We start from the raw sequence: 21,151 nt of genomic DNA on the forward strand, positions 1-21,151 counted from the left end.
CAGACTCAGTCAAAGATCCGATGAGAGATCTAGAACTCTAGAACAGATTTTGTACAGACCTATGCTGGAACCTTCCTGAATGATGAGAACACTGGCGATTCTGTTTATACAGCATGTCTGGCAACACAATATTGACATTCATTAACACCATTGTGGTCTTGTAGATTTCTGAGACCTATTACTACACTTACTAACCGTTTGGTTATGCTTCCCCTGCTCTTGAAGACTTCTGGCTGAAAATCCTCAATGGGTTCAGTGGCGCACAGAATTCGACCACAAGACTTGATTGTGACATCAAATATTAACAACTCCGTCCTTCCATATGCATGAAAGTTTCATAATTCACAGGGAGGAAAGTTGTGAACTGATGATACCCTCGAAGTAAGGCAAGACAGCACGACAGTATAGCAACCTTGTAGATTTATAGACAATGTATGAATACAGCCTGTAGCTGGTACTGTAACTCACGTAATTTGAATCAGGGGGCTGACAGATGGTCTAGTGATAACTGATGATGTCTGTGTACAGGAAATTGAAGATATAAAACTGAAAAGTTGTTCTATTTTTACATTATTACATTGGCCTGTCCAGTTCATTTTCCAAGACAATGTGTACTAAAACAACGGAATAGTTGATAGAACTGGTTAAGTTGCATTGAGACCAAGAATTGGCTAAAATGAAATAGTGAATTTTTTTAACATAATTCTCATTTCTTACTACCAAATATCACTCTAAGCTATAAATTTGGGGGAGGAGTAACTGTAATTGGTGAATTCATAAAAAATTACTATTTATTTCTATCAATTGCTAAAATAACATGTAAGCCTGTTCTTTTAAAACTTTTTCGATATCAATAAGTGTCACGCTATCGTCATTGAATTTCTACCAGTTATTATCAGATGCTTTAATACAGGCATAGTAATGTAATGGATTAGACTGATGTACTATTACACCATATAACTTGTATGAAGTATTACCATAGTAACTGTTGCTTACATACTCAGACATGTTTAAATTTATTGAATAACTGACCGGTGTCTCTATTTTATTCCCCAAATTTGAAAAAAACGTTTCAACTGTATAACAAGGTATGGTGGTAATACTTGATTGGTCACATTTTTTACAATGTCATGAACTTCGGTGCAATGACTACACGAATTCCCATTCACATAACAAACAAGATGATGTTTTATTGTTTCTGCATTGATGGGTTTTTGATTTGGTAAGAATAATAACATTTTGATAACATGTAAGAGAGAGAGTCCATTTATAATATCCATCCAATCAGTACTCACAATAATCTTTTGATACAGGTGAAACCGATTTAGTAATTGCATTACATTTGAAGATATTTCTGTTGGCTTTTTAGTTAAAAAATCTTTTTAAGTCGAGGCATTCTAAATAATGATAATATTGGAATGACACTTAACTATTAAGTTAACTTAACAACTACTATATATGCCAACTTATAGGACTTATTAGGATATAACTTATAAATATACAGTAATAACCTTAGAAAACGTATTGCACTGAAGAATACTGAATATGCTTTATAGCAATTTATAGTATAATTATTGTATGTGAACTACAGGATATAACTTATTGTACATGTACAGTAGCAACTTTACACAACTTATTGCACTTAGTTCGTAACTCACTGAACAATGAGGACTAGTACCGAATACAACTGCTTACAGTGGAACATTATCTTATAATGTTTAACCACAGTTCCTCTCGATTGTGGTTTAACAAACTAAGTAAACTAAAAGAATGTGTTTGTACTGATGACAGTACCAAGCTCAACTGAGCTTGAATATAAACCTTGACCAGATCTAATTACCATACAATGACTTCTTACAAAGATCAAATGTTAATTAAAGTATAAATAGAAGGCATTTTCCAGAACTCCAGATGGCCCTGATTAAAATAAGATGGAAAAACATACTCAAGTCACACAATGGAAATGAAATGACACACATAGTTGATTACTGCTTTGAACAGATATAATTACCACAGTATCTTTACACAAAGGTCTAATATTAACTAGAGTAAAAACAAGGGCATTTTTCCATAATTAACTTAAGATGGCACAGGTTCCAATAAGATGAAAATGTATACATAATCACTCAACAACGGAAAATACCAAAGGATTTCAAAACAACTTTTACACCATGGATTTTCTTGTTAAATCCTGATACAGATTAAGAGGGTCGAATTTCAAAACATTAGAACTACTTTTCTTTAACTAAAAAAAGGCTTTCACAATAATTACGTTTTAACTGAAAAATAATTACTATTGTAACATATATCATTAAGTATGCATGTAAAGTGCACAAATATAGAACTTGGTTATATATAAAACCGATCGGGTAAAAATTACTCAAGTTACACACAAGAGATAATCAATCAGTAGCCATCTCTCATTAATTATGCAAGCAAAATGCACATACATCGAACTTGGCCCATTTGAGTTATCACGCCCACAAGTCACGCCAACAATATACCTCCCCTTTTGTTTACACTACACTACAGGCAAGGCAAAAAGCCGAGCTTTCAACTGATACAGTTGTCTACTCGAGTCCATGCATTATATATAGCCACATAACGTATGGGGAAGTGAAAAAAATCCAAAACAATCAGAAAAAACTTAAGAGAGAACAAGTCCATGTGGTTACATATGAATTTGAGAAATGTGGCAGGCGGTTGTGGACAAAACATTTTTAACCATAAATGACAAAAAATATTCCTAGCTTTACATGTGATGCCATGAAATGAACAAATCTACAGTTTCCTAACAGCTAAATTAATGTCACACTAATAAAAGAGTTAATTTAAATGACTTGACAGCACCCATATTTTCAGCCTGTAAGAACCTATATTATTCCTTAAGATGCCACCACCTAATGGGTTATACCATTATTTTTAATTCGAAAAGGGTGGTCACATGGCTGGCAGTAATAAGACCAACTTTGTCAAACTTAGGCAGAGGGTTTTCAACCCGCCTATTCACCTAGTTCATACCCACCATGAACTCCGGTCAGTCAAAATTACTATTTTGAACTGTAGTCAGACGCCATGAGGTGGTGGGTTTTCCGAGCAAAACAGATCAAAGAAAGCTTGTACTTGTACACGAGATATTGAAGGAAAGGCTGAAAAACTAATTATGTAAATCAGGTAACTAATATGTACAGTACAAAAAATTATGAATTATTATGCTAATTAGAAAATTAATATGAACAAATTTTAACCCAAAGTTAATCAGGCCTGTCTATTGTCCTAGTGCATTTATGTACCAAATTTTATTCAAATGTGATGATCAGTAATTGAGATATCAGTGTTAATTAATTACGTTAATTAGGTGATTAATAATCATAAATATTTACCAAAAACTGATTGGGTCTCCGCATAGTTCTGTTTAAAAGTTTCATTCAAATCCAAATCGTGGTTCTTTATATATCAATGGAACATTATGCAAATTAGGTAATTAATATCCAATTAAAACTAATCAGGTCTCTGCATAGTCCTAGAAGATCTATGTAGCAAGTCTCATTGAAATATGATGATTAGTACTTGAGATATCGGGCAAAAAGTGAAAATTAACTAATTATGCTAATAAGGTAATTAATATGCACAAATATTTACCCAAAAAACTAATCAGGGGCCTGCACAGTCCTTAAGTAACTATGTACCAAGTGTCATTGAAATGTGATGATTACTACTTGAAATATCAAAAGCTAAAAAATAAATAATTATGCAAATTAGGTAATTAATATGTACTCATATTACCCTAAAAATTATCAGGTCTGTGCAGTGTCCTATGACATCTATGTACCAAATTTCATTGAAATGTGATGATTACTACCTGAAATATCAAAAGCTGAAATTTAATTAATTATGCAAATTAGGTAATTAATATCTACTGATATTACCCTAAATACTATCAGGTCTGTGCAGTGTCATATGACATCTATGTACCAAGTTTCATTGAAATGTGATGATTACTACTTGAAATATCAAAAGCTGAAAATTAATTATGCAAATTAGGTAATTAATATGTACTGATATTACTCTAAAAACTATCAGGTTTGTGCAGTGTCCTATGACATCTATGTACCAAGTTTTATTGAAATGTGATGATTAGTACTTGTGATATCAGTGGAAAAGCCGAAAATTGATTAATCATTATGCAATGAGTGGTTCTTTAGATATAATAATAATAATAATAACTTTATTTAATTAAGCGCAACAATTCCAACATATGAAGATCAAAGGCGCTGATACAATAAACAATCAGTCAAATATTAAAAGCACATTTAAATAAGTGCGTTTTCAGTCTGGATTTAAAAATGTCTACTGAAGGACTAGAACGAACAGACAGAGGTAATTCATTAAAAAGTTTAGGACCTAAATTTTCAAAAGCACGGTCTTTGTATAACACCTTGGACTTTTTACTACACACCTGACGAGTTTTAATAAGAAACTTTGATTCAGATCTTAAACTACGACTAGGTACATAAAATTCGATTAATTCACATAGATAATTTGGGGCAAAACCATACAAAGATTTATACACTAGTAAAAGTAATTTGAAATTGATTCTTTGTACAACTGGTAACCAATGAAGTTTAATAAAAATGTCTGTAATGTGGTCATATTTTCGAGCACGAGTGACAAGGCGGGCTGCTGCATTTTGTACACGAATAAGAGGTTTTATCTTAGTTACAGGGAGACCAGACAATAATGAATTACAGCTGTCTAAGCGAGAAGATATGAATGCATGTACCAACTTTTCAGTATCAGATTGGGATAATGATTTACGAATACGATTAATATTTCTTAGATGGGAATATCCAGATCTACAAATAGTAGAAATGTGTGTTTCCATAGATAGCTGCGAATCAAACAAGACACCTAAGTTTCTAGCACTTGACGAAGCACTAACCAATTCTTCACCAATTGCGATACTAGACAAAGGACACAAGTCTTGTGAGAATCTCCGAGACGACATGCAGATATCAGTGGAACAGTCATGGAACAGCTAAAAATTAGCAAATTATCAAATCTGCGCATAGGCCCAGAGCATCTATGCACAAAATTTCATCAAAAATCAATGTATGGTTCTTGACATATCAGTGGAACAGACACTCACAGACAGACAGACAGACACACACAGACAGACAGACAGACACACTCACTGCCAAAAACTCCCTTTTTGTGCTTCACACACGAGAGTCAAAAATAAAGGAGTACTCGAAATAAAGGGTGTCCCATTTACTTATGACTACCACCAAGCTAAGACTAAGTGAAAATGGTGTCTTACCTTGCTAGTATCGTCCCCATAGTAAAAGTATATGGACGTCGGGGAGGCTGGTCTATCCTGCTTACCCTGGCAATAACACACAAACATGTGCTTGCTGCCTTGCCTCGACTCCCTAGTACGTCTCTCATAGCAATTCAAAGCTCGGACCGGGCATAGAAACAACTCCTTCTGATCCTCTAGGCCGACAATATTGGCCAACCCGAGTATGACGATCATCTGAGGATCGTGCCCTGGGATTTGGTTATTTGCAAGAAACTCAATTTGTGTCTCTAGCACAGCTTGATTGTCCATAAAGGCGACACAACTGTCCGAGAAGGACAAGGTCCCTAACTCAGAGCGACACCTACCAGAGGCGAGAGCTAGTAGGAAGACTGCTTTCCATGTCAAATATTTCAGTGGCGCTAATTCCAGCTGTTAAAAGGGTGGTCCACTTAGAGCTGAAAACACAACCGACAAATCCCAAATGACAAGGCTGACCTATAGCCAACAATTGCTGCATAGAATATAACTCGTCAAACAGATGGACGAGAAAATCAGCTGCCTGGCCAACAGTGGAGTGGATTGGATCAACCTCACTTTCACTATACCAATCAACTTATGCCCGTCACATAGAATTGTAGGCAGTGTTGGTGGAACCCCTATTCGTCCTGGCCAGAATATTGCTCAAATAAACCTTCTGTCTGTACGAGTCTACTGAGAGCCTCCATGGGTGTAAGTGGTACACTGCTGGGCTCATTAGTAGTGTGCCGTCCGATTGAGACAGCAGATCTGTGATGTTTGAAAGCACTACCGGTGTCTTGACTAACATTTCCAACAGTAGTGGAAACCAGGCCTTGGTTAGCAAGTTGGACGCCATCAGCGTCAAGATGCAGGCGTGCCCTGTCGAACTTTCTTCAGTACCTGGTGAAACAGATGGAAAGGACCTAAGGCATATGTGTCCATGTGGGCACACAGGATCGATAATGCATCCATGGCCCACGCTCCTGGAGCAAGACTCTGTTGTCCCAAACTATGGATAGAAAGTGTATCAGTGCTAAGTGTACTGCTTTCAGCCCCCTTCAATTGATATGGCGACCTTGAATCCAATGCAGGGGCCATATTCCTTGGAGTTGTTCATCCATTAGGTGCGCTTCCCACTTGTGAGGGAGACATCTGTTATCAGAGTCACAAATGTAGTGAGTGGGTCCAAGGGGACCCCCTGCCTGAGGTTGGCAATTGCCATCCACCAGGACAAGGCATCCCTTACTTGGTCTGAGAGAGCTACTCACCTCTCCAGTTCTCGTAGGTGAGACCGGTATTGCAACTATTTGCATTGCACCAGGCCACTGCACAGTGCAGCTTGAGGAACTACCTTGCGAACTGACGTCATCATTCCAATGATGTGCATCAGTTCTCGGATGGACACAGAGGGAACGCTGACTAGACATTTCGCTAGACTGCTTATTGCTAGGCAACATGCCCGTGAGGGATGCACCAAGCCTGCCTCTGCCAAACTCCAGGCCAAGAAGCACAAGCTGACATGTCAGATGTGGATGGAAAGTTTTCTGATTTACCTGCTCGGCCAACAACCCCTTGTTTTGGTTGTGTAGCAACCAGTCGTCTAGGTATGGGTTGATGTGTGCCGACAACTGATGCAGCAGTAGCACCACCTGTTTCAACACGTATGGAGCCGTGCATAACCCAAAGGGAAGAAATTTTAAATACATTGATCAAATGGGCGAATCAAAGGAGTCTATGTGCCGGTAAGCATCACTCAAATCTAGTGAGGCTAACCAATCAAAATGGTGCACAGAGATTAAAACAGTGCTTGGTGTCTCCATGCGGAACCAATTGAGGAGCACATACTGGTTTAGTTTGCTTAGATCCAGAACTGGACGCCAGCCACCTGTAGTTTTTGAAACTACAAACACATGTGAGTAGAAGCCCAAACTTGCTGTCGGGTCTTCTACACTGTGTATGGAGTATTTTGTAAGCAAACTGTCTAGCTCCTGTTGGATTGCTTCCGCTTTGAGGGGATCTCCAGGCAGCACACCCAACGAGAGGACGTCAACAGGAGAGGCAGAGATAGCAGCAGAGTTTATGTAACTGTATATCACCACCTGGAGTGTCTAGGCGGTTCAACAATAGGGAAAACTCTCCTCCGCTGAAGTGAGTCCCCTTGCGGTTTGTAATAGTTGAAAAGTTCAGACTCTGCCCCCAGCCGAACACTTGCTCATCCCCTTTGTCGCAGATGAAAGTGGCAAAACGACATCCCACTCTACAGAGGTAGCGCTTGCCAAGATAGCCAAATGACACTGCAGGATAATCACACATAGCACAGGAATGCAGTCATCCTCCTTTACCTGTCCCGAACCAAGGGATCCAGACACCACACCGATCAGATAGCACTTGGTCCAGCAAAAAGTGTTATTCATAAGGTTACCCCATCCAGGGGTCGCGGGACTATACTCTTCCAAAGAGGACCAATGCCCGCCCATCAACACCGTCTGTGTGCCCTCCGCCACATTCAGCAATCTGCCAGACCAGGGCAGGGGAGCAACGCAGTCTGTGTTCTCTCGGATCCCGTCGTATGGGATTCCGGAAGCCACGGCTCTAATGAGAGCAACTGCTTCAGGATCCAGGATGAGGGTATGAACATTGGGTCACTAGGACCGATGACTTCCTGCAACAGCCCCACAGTTCCAGAGAACAGACTGCAAGGGGCCGCCCGAAAATGAGCAAGGGCTTGTCATTATCAAACCTCTGATAGGCGGGTTGGTCTCCTCTGGGAATACCTGTCGGTCCTCGAAGGGGGAGTGACTCGTAGAGGAGGCAGTGCTCTTGTTGACTAACGATACCTGGCTGGTAGGAAGTGTGGGAGAGACTAACCAACGTTCTGCCTTGCTCGGTACCCCTCCATATCGGAGGTCTGACGGAATTGACGTTTTTGTCTGAATAAGTCTGACTCAGGTTCACCTAATGTATCTACATGGATTTGGCCTGGCCATTTTTTTAACCTAAAATGACAAAAATAACAGTAAAACCAAAGAGATTAAGGTATCATTACAAAATTAAACAAATCAGAGTGAGAACCATCCAAAGTACATTTTTAGTGAGTATGACACCCATTTAGCTGAAAGTTTTAAAGAGGAAGTTGAAAATGTAAAGTTGATGGTGATGGCCGACAGGCAATCTGTAATTTGAACAGCTCTGCAAAACATGTAGCAGATATCTCAGCAACCATCCACAAATACAAATCTATCGTTTCTAAGCTTCACCAACACCGTTTTCACATATTACTCTACACATTTTGACACAAGAAAAGACACTTTTAATATTAACTGTATTTTTTTTAATATTACTTTTCAGGCAGATACATAATATACACTGGTTGCTATAGTTACTGTTATGATTGACAGCTAGTTTGGTTTCACAAAAAAAAATGAAATACAAATTGCAGTATTTCTATAAATTTTCCAATCATAACACAGGAAAAGGGGGGAAAAGGCCATGTAAATGTATCAGATATCCACATAAATCTTCTTGTTTCTTAAAGTTTTGCTTTCAACAACCACAAATCTAGTTTCAATTTCTCTAATTATATCAAACTTTATATGTGGAACAGATCACTGATTTTTTTTTAATTTGATCTGCCTCTTTATGTATGAAGCATAAGGGATTAAAAAAAAAGATCTGTTTTTGGTCCTGAGGCGTTCCAAAATATGGTGCGATGAGCGCTTCATCTGTCCTCGCTGACCAAAAACAAATCATTTTTTTTTTCGATCTAAACTACGGAAATGCTATATAATATATATCCACTGAAGAAAAAGAAATCTCAGGTTTACATTTGAAATTAGAAGATGCAAGAATTTTTTTTTTTGAATTTGCAATCCTGTAAATCGAATTTTACAGTATACAGTGAAAAAAAAAATAAAAAATATCAATTTACATTAGCTCTGTACAGAATAAAGATCAGAGATATAGACAGAACAAAATGGCAGGTAAACAGGATGCCTGTAGAAATAGTTCATTACGAAAAGTTATGCTTCCCTGCTATTTAACTGCCCGATAATGAATCTCGGACAAAGCCGCTTCCAGTGAGCAATAGAGACTGGATTCACCATATTTAATTACAAATCATAATTTTGGACAGGCTAAGATTCACCAGTTTTAAGATGGTGATACAAAACACCATAAATTTCATTTTCTATTATACATGTTAATGCTGACTCAGCAAAGTATGTTTTCATAGTCTTGTGTATAATCTCTACATAAAGGCATTTTAGTACTTATTAGGATTGATCACATGTTGACAATGAATTATCACATGTTCACTCGAGATGATCACATGTTCACTCGAGATGATCACATGTTCACTCGAGATGATCACATGTTCACTCGAGATGATCACATGTTCACTCAAGATGATCACATGCTCACTCGAGGTGATCACATGCTCACTCAAGGTGATCACATGTTCACTCGAGGTGATCACATGTTCACTCGAGATGATCACATGTTCACTCGAGATGATCACATGCTCACTCGAGGTGATCACATGCTCACTCGAGGTGATCACATGTTCACTCGAGGTGATCACATGCTCACTCAAGGTGATCACATGTTCACTCGAGGTGATCACATGTTCACTCGAGGTGATCACATGCTCACTCGAGGTGATCACATGTTCACTCGAGATGATCACATGTTGGCAATGAATTATCACATGTTCACCCTGGATGGTCACATAGTTGATCAAAATTGATTACATGTACACTTTTAATGGTCACATTCATTGTAGTTTAAGTAATCACATATATTTGTATACATTGATGATGCATAGTTATCACAATTTCCATTTATAAAATCATTCCATACTGATAATTGCAAGAGTAGAATAGTAAGTTGAAGAACATAAAACATGAACAACTATCCCCAACACAATTCTGGAAAGAGGTTTGTTTTACAGCTCTAAACTGGAGAATCATAGAAGAAACAAGAATAAAATATTAAAACTAGATTCTGCCCACAACTCATCTCCATTAGAATTCTTTTGTTTTTATGCAAATAAAAAATTCATCAATTGAAAATGCCGCAAAAACGCAATTTACTTTTGAAATCTAGCTAAACATAATCATTAGCAGAGTTTTGCCCCAGTCTAACATTACAAAACAGAACTCTTCTCCAAAATACAGGAGTTATACATGACTTTAAAAGTTCATGAAACATAATTGCACGCAGAGCAAACTAAAGATGAAAAACAAAAAGAGGATGATTACATGCAAACTTCTGGTTATATTATTTCATGGAGCAACACTGTCCCCCTTCTCTACAGCTCAAGCTATTTACATAATCCACCCTTCACACCCCTCCCCGAATAAAATGGTCTGATCCACAATTAGAAATGACTCATGATTGGTTCCCTGCGGTGAATCTCATTACATATTCATATTTATAAGTACAAGTTTTAATGGCACATTTTCACATCTCAAATGTTTTATTTTTTCAACGAGAATCTCATGGCTCTGACATTCTTCCACAATATCTTGTCCTTGTATTGGCAGTCGACTGTCTCCATCATCTCGACTGACTAGAACCACTCTGAAAATAGAAGTTTAAAAACAACGTTATCCCTTTGACAATATTTTTTTGAAAACAAATGTGGATGAGACCGTGAAACAGTTGAATAAGGCTGGGAAAGGGTTAAACCTTACTGTGAAAAGTAAGGCCGTGAAAAGGCTGAATCAGGCTAGGAAAGAAGTCAGTCACACCCTAAAAGGGTTGAATCAGGCTATGAAAAGGAATTAATCACACTGTGAAAAGGTTTAATTGGGCTGTGAATGAGGTTAACCAGGCTACAAGAAGTTGAATCAGACTTTGAAAGAAATTAATCAGACTGAAAAGGTTGAATCAGGCTGTGACAGATTTGAATCTGTCTGTGAAAAAATTCAATTTGGCTGTGAAAGGATTGAATCAGGCTGTGAAAGGGTTGAAACTGGCAGGGATAGATTAAATCTAGTTATAAAGAAGTTGAAGCAATGTGATTATTAATAAGATAATACAATGTCATGAAAACTAAAGATCGGAATATACATCACAATTCTAACTGCAGATAATTCAAGTACTCAATACACAACTGAAATTAATAAACTACACTGTAAACCATTCAATTTTTGCAGCTATCATGATTTGATTTGCATTCATGAAAACAAAAATTTACGAAAGTCACTGACAGTCAGCGTCTTAAGGCACCATAGAAACATTTACTGCTAGAGAATTTCATAACTGTCACTGACTTTGTCTCGCAAAATTGTAGTGGTTCACAGTAAATATCCAAGTCAAAGTATGAGTTGAAATCACAGACATCATCCTGCCCATGATGGAAAACATCTTCATACAGAATATAAATTGTTTTTCTAATGACATGAAATGGCAGCTGACCTGAGTTCTAAATACTATCAGATAGCTGAATAATGCTGTCTTCATTCACGGATGGATCTACATTAACATCGGGTGCAGGCATACTACTCGGTGACAATGCTACGAAAGATAGAGGAGGGGGAAAGTAAAATAGCTGTATCCCGATTAATTTGCAATGACTACTTCCAAGCACAGAATTACAATCAATAGCTATTTCCATGAAGATTCGCACAATGTATCAGTCTTTCTTTCATTCTCGTGCAATTAGTTACAGAGGAGAGTACTTGCTAGCAAATTATTCAAATCAGTGAGTAGAATTACTATGTGTGACGGGGTAATCTAACTTGAAAAACAAATTTTGATCTGAATGGAAATAGTGAGCCCATACTTGATTTGCTCTATCACAGTAGCACATGCGTTTATGGCAGTCTCATGGTACTCAGTAGCCTGTTGTGCAAAATTAAAAGGGTTGGTGATCTACGATTGTGATAGTGTGCTTGAAAGAAGCTATGATTAAGCTATGAGTGCAACCGCTTGAAAAGGAAAAAGTGCATTCCACTAAAACATTCACTACCACCATGTTTTCTGTGTTAGAAGCTCAATTAGTCATTGTAACACATTTCACACACAATACTTCAATTAAATTATATAATAAGCCACTTTTTCCCTATTTCCCATACAACATTACAATATTCTCAGAAACAGTGCCAATAATGTTGCCTTAAACCATTGGAAAATAAGAACATCATTCGCATAATAAAAGTCCCACTATTGTGCTCAAATTTAAAATGTTGTATGTTTGTGATAAAATAATAATTCACTTTGTTCAAATGTAAAATGATTTTAGAATTCACTAATTCATCATTTTAATAAATCTGACTTCATCCATAAATGGATAGTTTTCTCTGCTCACTGCTGATATTGATTGTGTTCAGATACAACAGCTTAATAAAATTGAAAGCATCAAAGTAAAACAAACACCATTGGCGATGTTACTAAAAATACTGCAGTTTTCGTAATTAGTTTATTATGGCATCTGTTGTAATCTTTACATGTCTTTGTTTTTGTACTGCGCACACAAGATATGCAATAACTATTTATTTTATCAAAAAGTATATTCACAGTACCCGGTATATTTAAAATGTCTTTGTGTTTTTGTACTCTGAATATAAAAATATAAATATGCAATAACTATTTATTTTATCAATAAATATATAAGTATACTTAAAATGTTGTTGTTGTTGTTTGTGTATTGTGTATATACTTATTTTAATAATACATAAACTTTATATATGCTGCAAGAAATGAATGAAATATTACTATTATTATAATTAATATGAGGTTATTACATGGATACCGCAAAGAGACAAAAGCTGGTATTTAAATATGTTGAGTTAGAGTATTTTTCAAACGACCAAGTAAAAACTGTCTCTGGTTTGCAGAAATGTTGAAGTGTGCTTCGAATACAGGGAATATGCTGTTACTTGGAAATATTAAAGGAAACCAGTTTACCAACTATTAAAAAAAATTTTTAAATGATTTGAATCTGTGTGAATATATTTTTTTTGTGGTTTTGAATGAAGGCAAAGTAAATGACACAGTTTGAAAAATTTAAATAATAAGCTAATAATATTTGGTTGCCATCGTTACCTGATTCATCTCCTGATGAGTTTGGTTGCGGGAGCTCATCAATGTCACCAAAATTGAGTTCTTCAGCTGCTGTTGATGATGAACAAGACATATAACTATTTGGCCGACTCCCTCGATGTGGCGAATTTGGCGATTCAGCTCGTTGTCTATGTACGACTTGACCCAACGACTGTTCCGAGTCTGAAACAGACAGTCCTTGGACATTGTCTGTTATTTCTTTCACATCTGTATCTTCCTCTTCGTCTTCCACAATAACGTCCTGTAAATCAAACATGTTTTTTTAAATACATTGACAGAATAAAATAACACAGGCTCTGTGGCTGCATGAAAAGCTCTGTAGTATGTATAGAGCAGACAAACACAAGGAATCAATAGAAAAAATACTTGATAAATTATAAACGCTTTATAAGGTGTCAAAGATTCAACTGCCAACCGCATGTCCCAGCGTGGCTTCTGTAGGGCCACCCCGTTGCACGTTTTCAGGCTAGAAACATACAATAAGTATAAATACTAAGATATCTCTTTAATACAGGGATATTAGATGGCCAAAAGGGACTCACACTAGTACTGGGGCATTAGATAGGCAATTTGGTGCCTTGGTCGTCAGTTCAAATCAAACTTGTAATATACTATATAAAGCAGTTACTTTTCATGTATTATTTTCTTGATACATACCAGCAGTAATTTAGCAATATGACCTTTGTTAGTCCCGATATTACATTAATTATGAGTATTAATAATAAGAAATTGAAAAAAAACACAACAACAATGACTACTTCTTTATTACCCAGAGTGCAGCACTTCGTCACTGGAGAGGTTGCTTCTCATTGTGAGGCCTTATTTTCCTAAGCCTGGAATGGTTGAAAATCTGGGAATAAAACCTATTTGTACTACTACAAGTGGCTGGTGCCAGAAACTAACCCTAATTGCTGATTTAATGTAATTTAAACTAGTAATTTGGTTTTCATTTATTGATTTCGATATGCTGAGTAACTTACCAATAATTTTGTTAGGTTTTCATTTATTGATTTCGATATGCTGACTAACTTAGCAATAGTTTTGTTAGGTTTTCATTTATTGATTTCGATATGCTGAGTAACTTAGCAATAATTTTGTTAGGTTTTCATTTATTGATTTCGATATGCTGAGTAACTTACCAATAATTTTGTTAGGTTTTCATTTATTGATTTCGATATGCTGAGTAACTTACCAATAATTTTGTTAGGTTTTCATTTATTGATTTCGATATGCTGAGTAACTTAGCAATAGTTTTGTTAGGTTTTCATTTATTGATTTCGATATGCTGAGTAACTTACCAATAATTTTGTTAGGTTTTCATTTATTGATTTCGATATGCTGAGTAATTTACCAATAATTTTGTTAGGTTTTCATTTATTCATTTCGATATGCTGAGTAACTTACCAATAATTTTGTTAGGTTTTCATTTATTGATTTCGATATGCTGACTAACTTACCAATAATTTTGTTAGGTTTTCATTTATTGATTTCGATATGCTGAGTAACTTACCAATAATTTTGTTAGGTTTTCATTTATTGATTTCGATATGCTGAGTAACTTACCAATAATTTTGTTAGGTTTTCATTTATTGATTTCGATATGCTGAGTAACTTACCAATAATTTTGTTAGGTTTTCATTTATTGATTTCGATATGCTGAGTAACTTACCAATAATTTTGTTAGGTTTTCATTTATTGATTTCGATATGCTGAGTAACTTACCAATAATTTTGTTAGGTTTTCATTTATTGATTTCGATATGCTGAGTAACTTAGCAATAGTTTTGTTAGGTTTTCATTTATTGATTTCGATATGCTGAGTAACTTACCAATAATTTTGTTAGGTTTTCATTTATTGATTTCGATATGCTGAGTAACTTACCAATAATTTTGTTAGGTTTTCATTTATTGATTTCGATATGCTGAGTAACTTACCAATAATTTTGTTAGGTTTTCATTTATTGATTTTGATATGCTGAGTAACTTACCAATAATTTTGTTAGGTTTTCATTTATTGATTTTGATATGCTGAGTAACTTACCAATAATTTTGTTAGGTTTTCATTTATTGATTTTGATATGCTGAGTAACTTACCAATAATTTTGTTAGGTTTTCATTTATTGATTTTGATATGCTGAGTAACTTACCAATAATTTTGTTAGGTTTTCATTTATTGATTTCGATATGCTGAGTAACTTACCAATAATTTTGTTAGGTTTTCATTTATTGATTTCGATATGCTGAGTAACTTACCAATAATTTTGTTAGGTTTTCATTTATTGATTTTGATATACTGAGTAACTTTTCTGTTAATGATATTGACGATGAATATTGCTGCCAGTCTCCTGAATACCTGTTACCTTGAACTGAAACAACAAAACAAAGATTCTGGTATGAAATTTAAATAAAATAAGCATCACAAAATAATGGTGCAATCCGGGACAATCTACACATACAAAATTTGTCTGAAACACCACAAAAACATGCAAGGTAGTAAAATGCGTCTTCTCCAAAACATATGGATATACTGTAAAACCATTTATTTGCACTCACATTTAATTTCACTATTTTTAGTGTTTTAGAATTTAGGAATTTGCCAGTGAGTTCTATTGTTATTTTACATGCTTACTGTATGTTCACTTAATTTAGCGGACTTTACTTATTAGAGAAAATAGTGAAATTAAAACCCAGTGAATAATTAATGCATTTACAGTACTTCATGTACTAAGCAAAGCTTGCATTATTGAATCAGGATTCTAACATTTTGAGTGCCAAAGTCATCATTCACAATTTTGAAAAAAAAAATCTCTTTTTAAATTTATTTTTGAAAATTCTGATCAAAACCTGTAGCCAATAGGTAATTATGCTCATTTGGTACAAAATTATCAAAAAATTGTAAAAATAATACATAAAAATGGGTTAAATGTTACACCAACATTTGGCGGGAAAAATGATGGCACTCAAAAGGTTAAACCCACATTTCCACCAAAAAAGCAAAATCAAACTTAGTCAAAATTTGATACAAAGTTGTTATACAACAAACAATGACTAGACAACAATTATTTGAGTTATCACGGACACAGGAAAATTGTTAACGACAATGACAACAAAAATTGGCATTACAGACACATTACTGGATAGGTAATAATTTTCACACAAATTCACTAACATACTTAATAGTAAGAATATTTTACCTGAATCACTTTGCTCTGTATTTGACAATAAATTCATGTGTTCATTCACTGTTGTCGTTAAACGATTTGACTGCTGCATCATAGCATGTACTAAATCTTTTGGTTCATATTCCTGAACTGGGTTTGTCTCCTGTGACAAGTAAGAAAAATCATTCAAGAAATGCAATCTTCTGTAATCTACTTATTTTCACTTAGAATTTATTTTCGCTGAAGGGATGATTCAGTGAAAATAAAATCCAGCAAAAATACCTTTTTCTCCTATATTTCCTATACATTCAACTCGTCAAAAAAACAGTGAAAATTAATCCCATACAAAACACCCGAAAAGAATTTTCAGCGAAAATAAATTGCAGCTAAAATAAAGTATTGTACAGTATTTGCTGTTGTCAAAATTAAAGACATTCAAGGTTACAAATACTCTATTTACATAATTTCTCAAAATTTTCGACTTAGCATTTTAAAGCCCTTGAATGCATAAGCTATTTAGAAACACCTTTGACAGTGTCTTGACTAATTTCAGTAAAAACTTTTGCACTTCGGGAAAATTTATGGATTGAAAATATAATTACATTTTTATTGTTATATGATAGTAGATGCATTAACTTGGGAAGACAAACAATTCTTCAGCATAATGTTAAACAAGCAGCCTATTGGCTGAGATAGCTCCGCTGTTAGCAATGCACATTTCAATTAAAGAACTGAAGACATCATTAGAAAATGAACAATATGTATAGTATCAAAGCAATCAGACTTACAGTTTTTAACAAGAAGTCGAAAATATCACTTTCTACCAAAAATATTCACTAAAATTAGAGAATTGAAGATATCATCACGAAATGAACAAATCTGAGGAAGGTCTACATGTAGTATCTATACAGTACAGTTCTCGCGGAAGCTTTGGCTTCACTTCAGCTTCACCTTCGCTTCAGCATTGCATCATTATGGCATTGTTATGGCTTCAGCATCGCTTCAATGTCGCGACATTAAAAAGTTAGGCGATTATCGCTTCGCTTCATTGTGGCCTCATTATGGCGACAATGTGGCATCAGCATCGCTTCATCAAACAAAGAAGTACTGTACTCATTTCCCCCAAACCTCTTGACCGCTTCCGCTTTTGACCGGTCAATTTCCGTTTTATTTTCGACCGTGCAACAATTCGGACCACTAAAAATTTTCTGGTTTTCATAGATCACGGTTACTAGTTTAGTAACCGTGCATAGATGTTGATTGTGTTGAGTTTACGATTTGTATAATTATTGTTGTTTCCCCCCAAGCAGAAGACAAGCCGAAGGACCATGAAGCTAAATAGAATTCCCACGCATGGACGTGGACTGAGTGAAAGAAAATATTTCTAAGGCTAAAATAAAAATGACCTACTATTACACATCTTTGTGTATTTGTCAATTTTGTATATATTTGGTATGACCGAATGATCGTAAATACCTAGAAAAATCTCGTCTTTCGTTAATAATTTCATTTGTTTGAAATGTCTACCGACCGTAATTTGTTTCTCCAAACGGTCCCGACGTCCGTCATTCAACACAATCAGCATTTATTTATCGCAATTCATGGGGATCATGTCCCGTAATTTGCGGGCTGTAAAACCAAATAATTAAACAAGTACTATTTATTGTATTTTTGTTTTACCTCACGAAACTACAACAGAGCGTAGAGTTGTCGCGGTTAAATAGTCGCCTTGAAATCGATGGAACTTCAACTACTAGTATCCATTTCTCACCTTGAAATAAAAAAATCGAAGAGCATCGGGGGATATATTATTAACCAGTCTTACGAATCGCTAGCTTTATTTTATTCGAATTTATAAAATTCACGAGTTTTCGACATTTGTTGGCAATTTCCGCGCTAAAATGGTTGAAAATGTGGGTGTGGTTTTCTCGCAAAGTTCTGTTGATAATACGGACTAATATGGTTCTGTGACCCAGGTCATGCTCCGATCAGGTGACTCTCAGCCAATCAATGATGTTGTAACAAAACATATTTAACGCAAATTGAAGGGTCGTCGTACCATCCAATCTCCATCGTCGATTCACAAAGTTTTTTTGTGCTGTGACAAGTTTCGTAATTATTCACTGGAAAACATCGGTATATTTTGACAAACAGATGGGATTTTACCTCAGTTCAAAAAAAAGAAAAAAAAAAAAACAGGGCTGAGATACAAATCAGTTTTGTAAGTTGGGAAATAAGGTAAACCAGACTGGGGTCGATGATTTTCAGTATCGAAGGACTTCCGTGTGAATCATGATTTTCAAATTGTTCATCGGCTGGTGACCAAATATTTACGGCCACACTAAATGGACACGTTTTTTTTCTGAAGCCCAATAAATTATTCCTGCATGTCAAGCGCTATTCGATTTTTTACAGGGCATGGCTCGTTTTCATTCGAAAATATGTTTGTGAGAATACTTTTAAAGTACGTATAGATCGAGCTCAGATCACTGATCGTGACTTAATTTTGAGAATTGGTTGTCAAATTTTACCAGACCGACGCCACCACAACCATCCAATCATATGTTGGAAATGTACGCACTTGTTTTGGAACTTTGTATCAAGATGACTGGCGACGACGCCGACGCACCCGGCGGCGTACGTGTGTGTTGCATGTTTTAGTAGTCCGGGCATGGGGTCGGACTCGGCTAAAACTAAACGAAACACAGAAAAATACCACCAAAATGAGGAATCTGAATCTGCTCTTCTAGCAGCAAATAAAATGAGCGAAAAAAGGTAAATTTTATAACAAGAACAGTTTCACTTCGTATACAGCAAATTGTGTTGTATCAGAACGACGATTGCATCGTGTGATTTGAATTTACCACGATTTTCCTTCCAGTCAATATGAAACTCGTCACCTTGCCGATTGTAATGTACTTCGCAAAGTTTTTGGTGCCCAATACTCGCAACACTAAAATAATTAAACAAGATATCTTTTTAAAATGTCATTTTACTCTTGATCATATTATTTTATTCGCCTTGAATTTCAAATCGATTACATATCGAACTTCTGTACATGTTTTTGTCTACTGCCCTTCTGCGTGCAAATAATGAGGTCATACTCATGTCACAATACTTTGAAGCTGATGCCATGTTGATGCCATGAGACTGCGAAGCTGAGGCCACGATGATGCCACAAAATAGTGAGGCGAACACAGCTTCAATTTTCAATGACGCGAAGCTGATGCCACAATGATGCGATGCTGAGGCGACAATGAAGCCATGCGTAGGCGACAATGATGCCGCAAAAGCCAAAGCTTCCGCGAGAACTGTACTGTATATGTAATATCAAAGCAATTGAACTTTTGGTTTTTAACACAAAGTCGAAAATATCACTTTTTACCAAAAATTACAAAAATATTCACCAAAATTAGCGAATTGAAGATATCATCACAAAATGAACAAATCTGAGAGAGTTACACATGTAATACCTATATATGTAATATCAAAGCAATTGGACATACAGTTTTTAACAAGAAGTTGAAAATATCACTTTTTACCAAAAATGACAAAAATATTCACTAAAATTAGAGAATTGAAGATATCATCTTGAAATGAACAAATCTGAGAAAGGTCTACATGTAGTATCTATATATGTAATATCAAAGCAATTGAACTTTTGGTTTTTAACAAGAAGTCGAAAATATCACTTTTTACCAAAAATTACAAAAATATTCACCAAAATTAGAGAATTAAAGATATCATTACAAAATGAACAAATCTGAGAGAGGTCCACATGTAGTACCTATATATGTAATATCAAAGTAATTGCACTTGCGGTTTTTAACAAGAAGTCGAGAATATCACTTTTTACCAAAAATGACACAAATATTCACCAAAATTAGAGAATTGAAGATATCAACATGAAATGAACAAACCTAAGAGAGGTCTACCCAAGGTACATATACACCAAGTATCAAAGCATTCAGGCTTGTAGTTTTCAAGAAGAAGTTGAAAAAGTAAAACATTGACACGGACGACGACGGACGAGGACAACGACAGACAATCACTCATATGATAAGCTCCGCTCGACAAAGTCGACAGCGGAGCTAAAAACAATTGGCCTGAATCTTAGGCTAAACTATTAAACAAAGGTTGCAAATGAGGCAGAAAAAAAATTAGCTGACTATAGTAACAGAAAAAAAAATGATTTTTTTTTCCGCAATGAGTCAGAAAGTTTTTCCACATCAAAAGACTTTTCCAAGATAGTCTGGATGTTGCTTCAGAAATATCAGATTCTAGTTTGACAAACTCTAAATCAAGAAAACAAGTCCACAACTAGATTTCCGTAACTCTCTACTTCACTCAGCAGACTGATTTGATTTTGAACTTAATTTTTTTTCTTTTCTATAGGTCAACGTCGAAATTCGTATTTTTCAGAGGGGAATATGGCATTGAGATACCCTTTAATACATCATCAAAATTGACTATCATCAAATGAGTATAGCGCATTATAGAGTGTGGAAATCCAACACAATGGAAATACTTGTTTGTCAAATCCCACGCAACGTTTTGATGCCACTACTGTAACAGTGCTATGAAGTTTGTCGGCCATGATTTTA

General features: G+C 35.6%; 1 protein-coding gene across 7 annotated transcripts in view; it reads right to left on the reverse strand.

Annotated features, from left to right (window-relative positions):
• Positions 1-8,628: 8,628 nt before the first annotated feature.
• The window catches only part of LOC100374488 (rho guanine nucleotide exchange factor 11-like), a 212,501-nt gene continuing 199,978 nt past the window's right edge, over positions 8,629-21,151 (reverse strand). For 6 of the 7 annotated variants that reach the window (XM_085499205.1, XM_085499204.1, XM_085499202.1 and 3 more), the window contains 5 exons: positions 16,581-16,710; positions 15,640-15,752; positions 13,370-13,628; positions 11,741-11,839; positions 8,629-10,900 (listed from right to left, as the gene is read on the reverse strand). In XM_085499205.1, the coding sequence (XP_085355331.1) occupies positions 11,748-11,839; positions 13,370-13,628; positions 15,640-15,752; positions 16,581-16,710 (594 nt within the window). In that variant the 3' untranslated portion in view covers positions 8,629-10,900; positions 11,741-11,747. The remainder of the gene's footprint in view (positions 10,901-11,740; positions 11,840-13,369; positions 13,629-15,639; positions 15,753-16,580; positions 16,711-21,151) is intronic. The other variant, XM_085499207.1, reaches the window with a different exon arrangement.

Source organism: Saccoglossus kowalevskii, chromosome 5, assembly GCF_978046115.1.
Source record: "Saccoglossus kowalevskii chromosome 5, keSacKowa6.1, whole genome shotgun sequence".
Lineage (NCBI taxonomy): Eukaryota > Metazoa > Hemichordata > Enteropneusta > Harrimaniidae > Saccoglossus > Saccoglossus kowalevskii.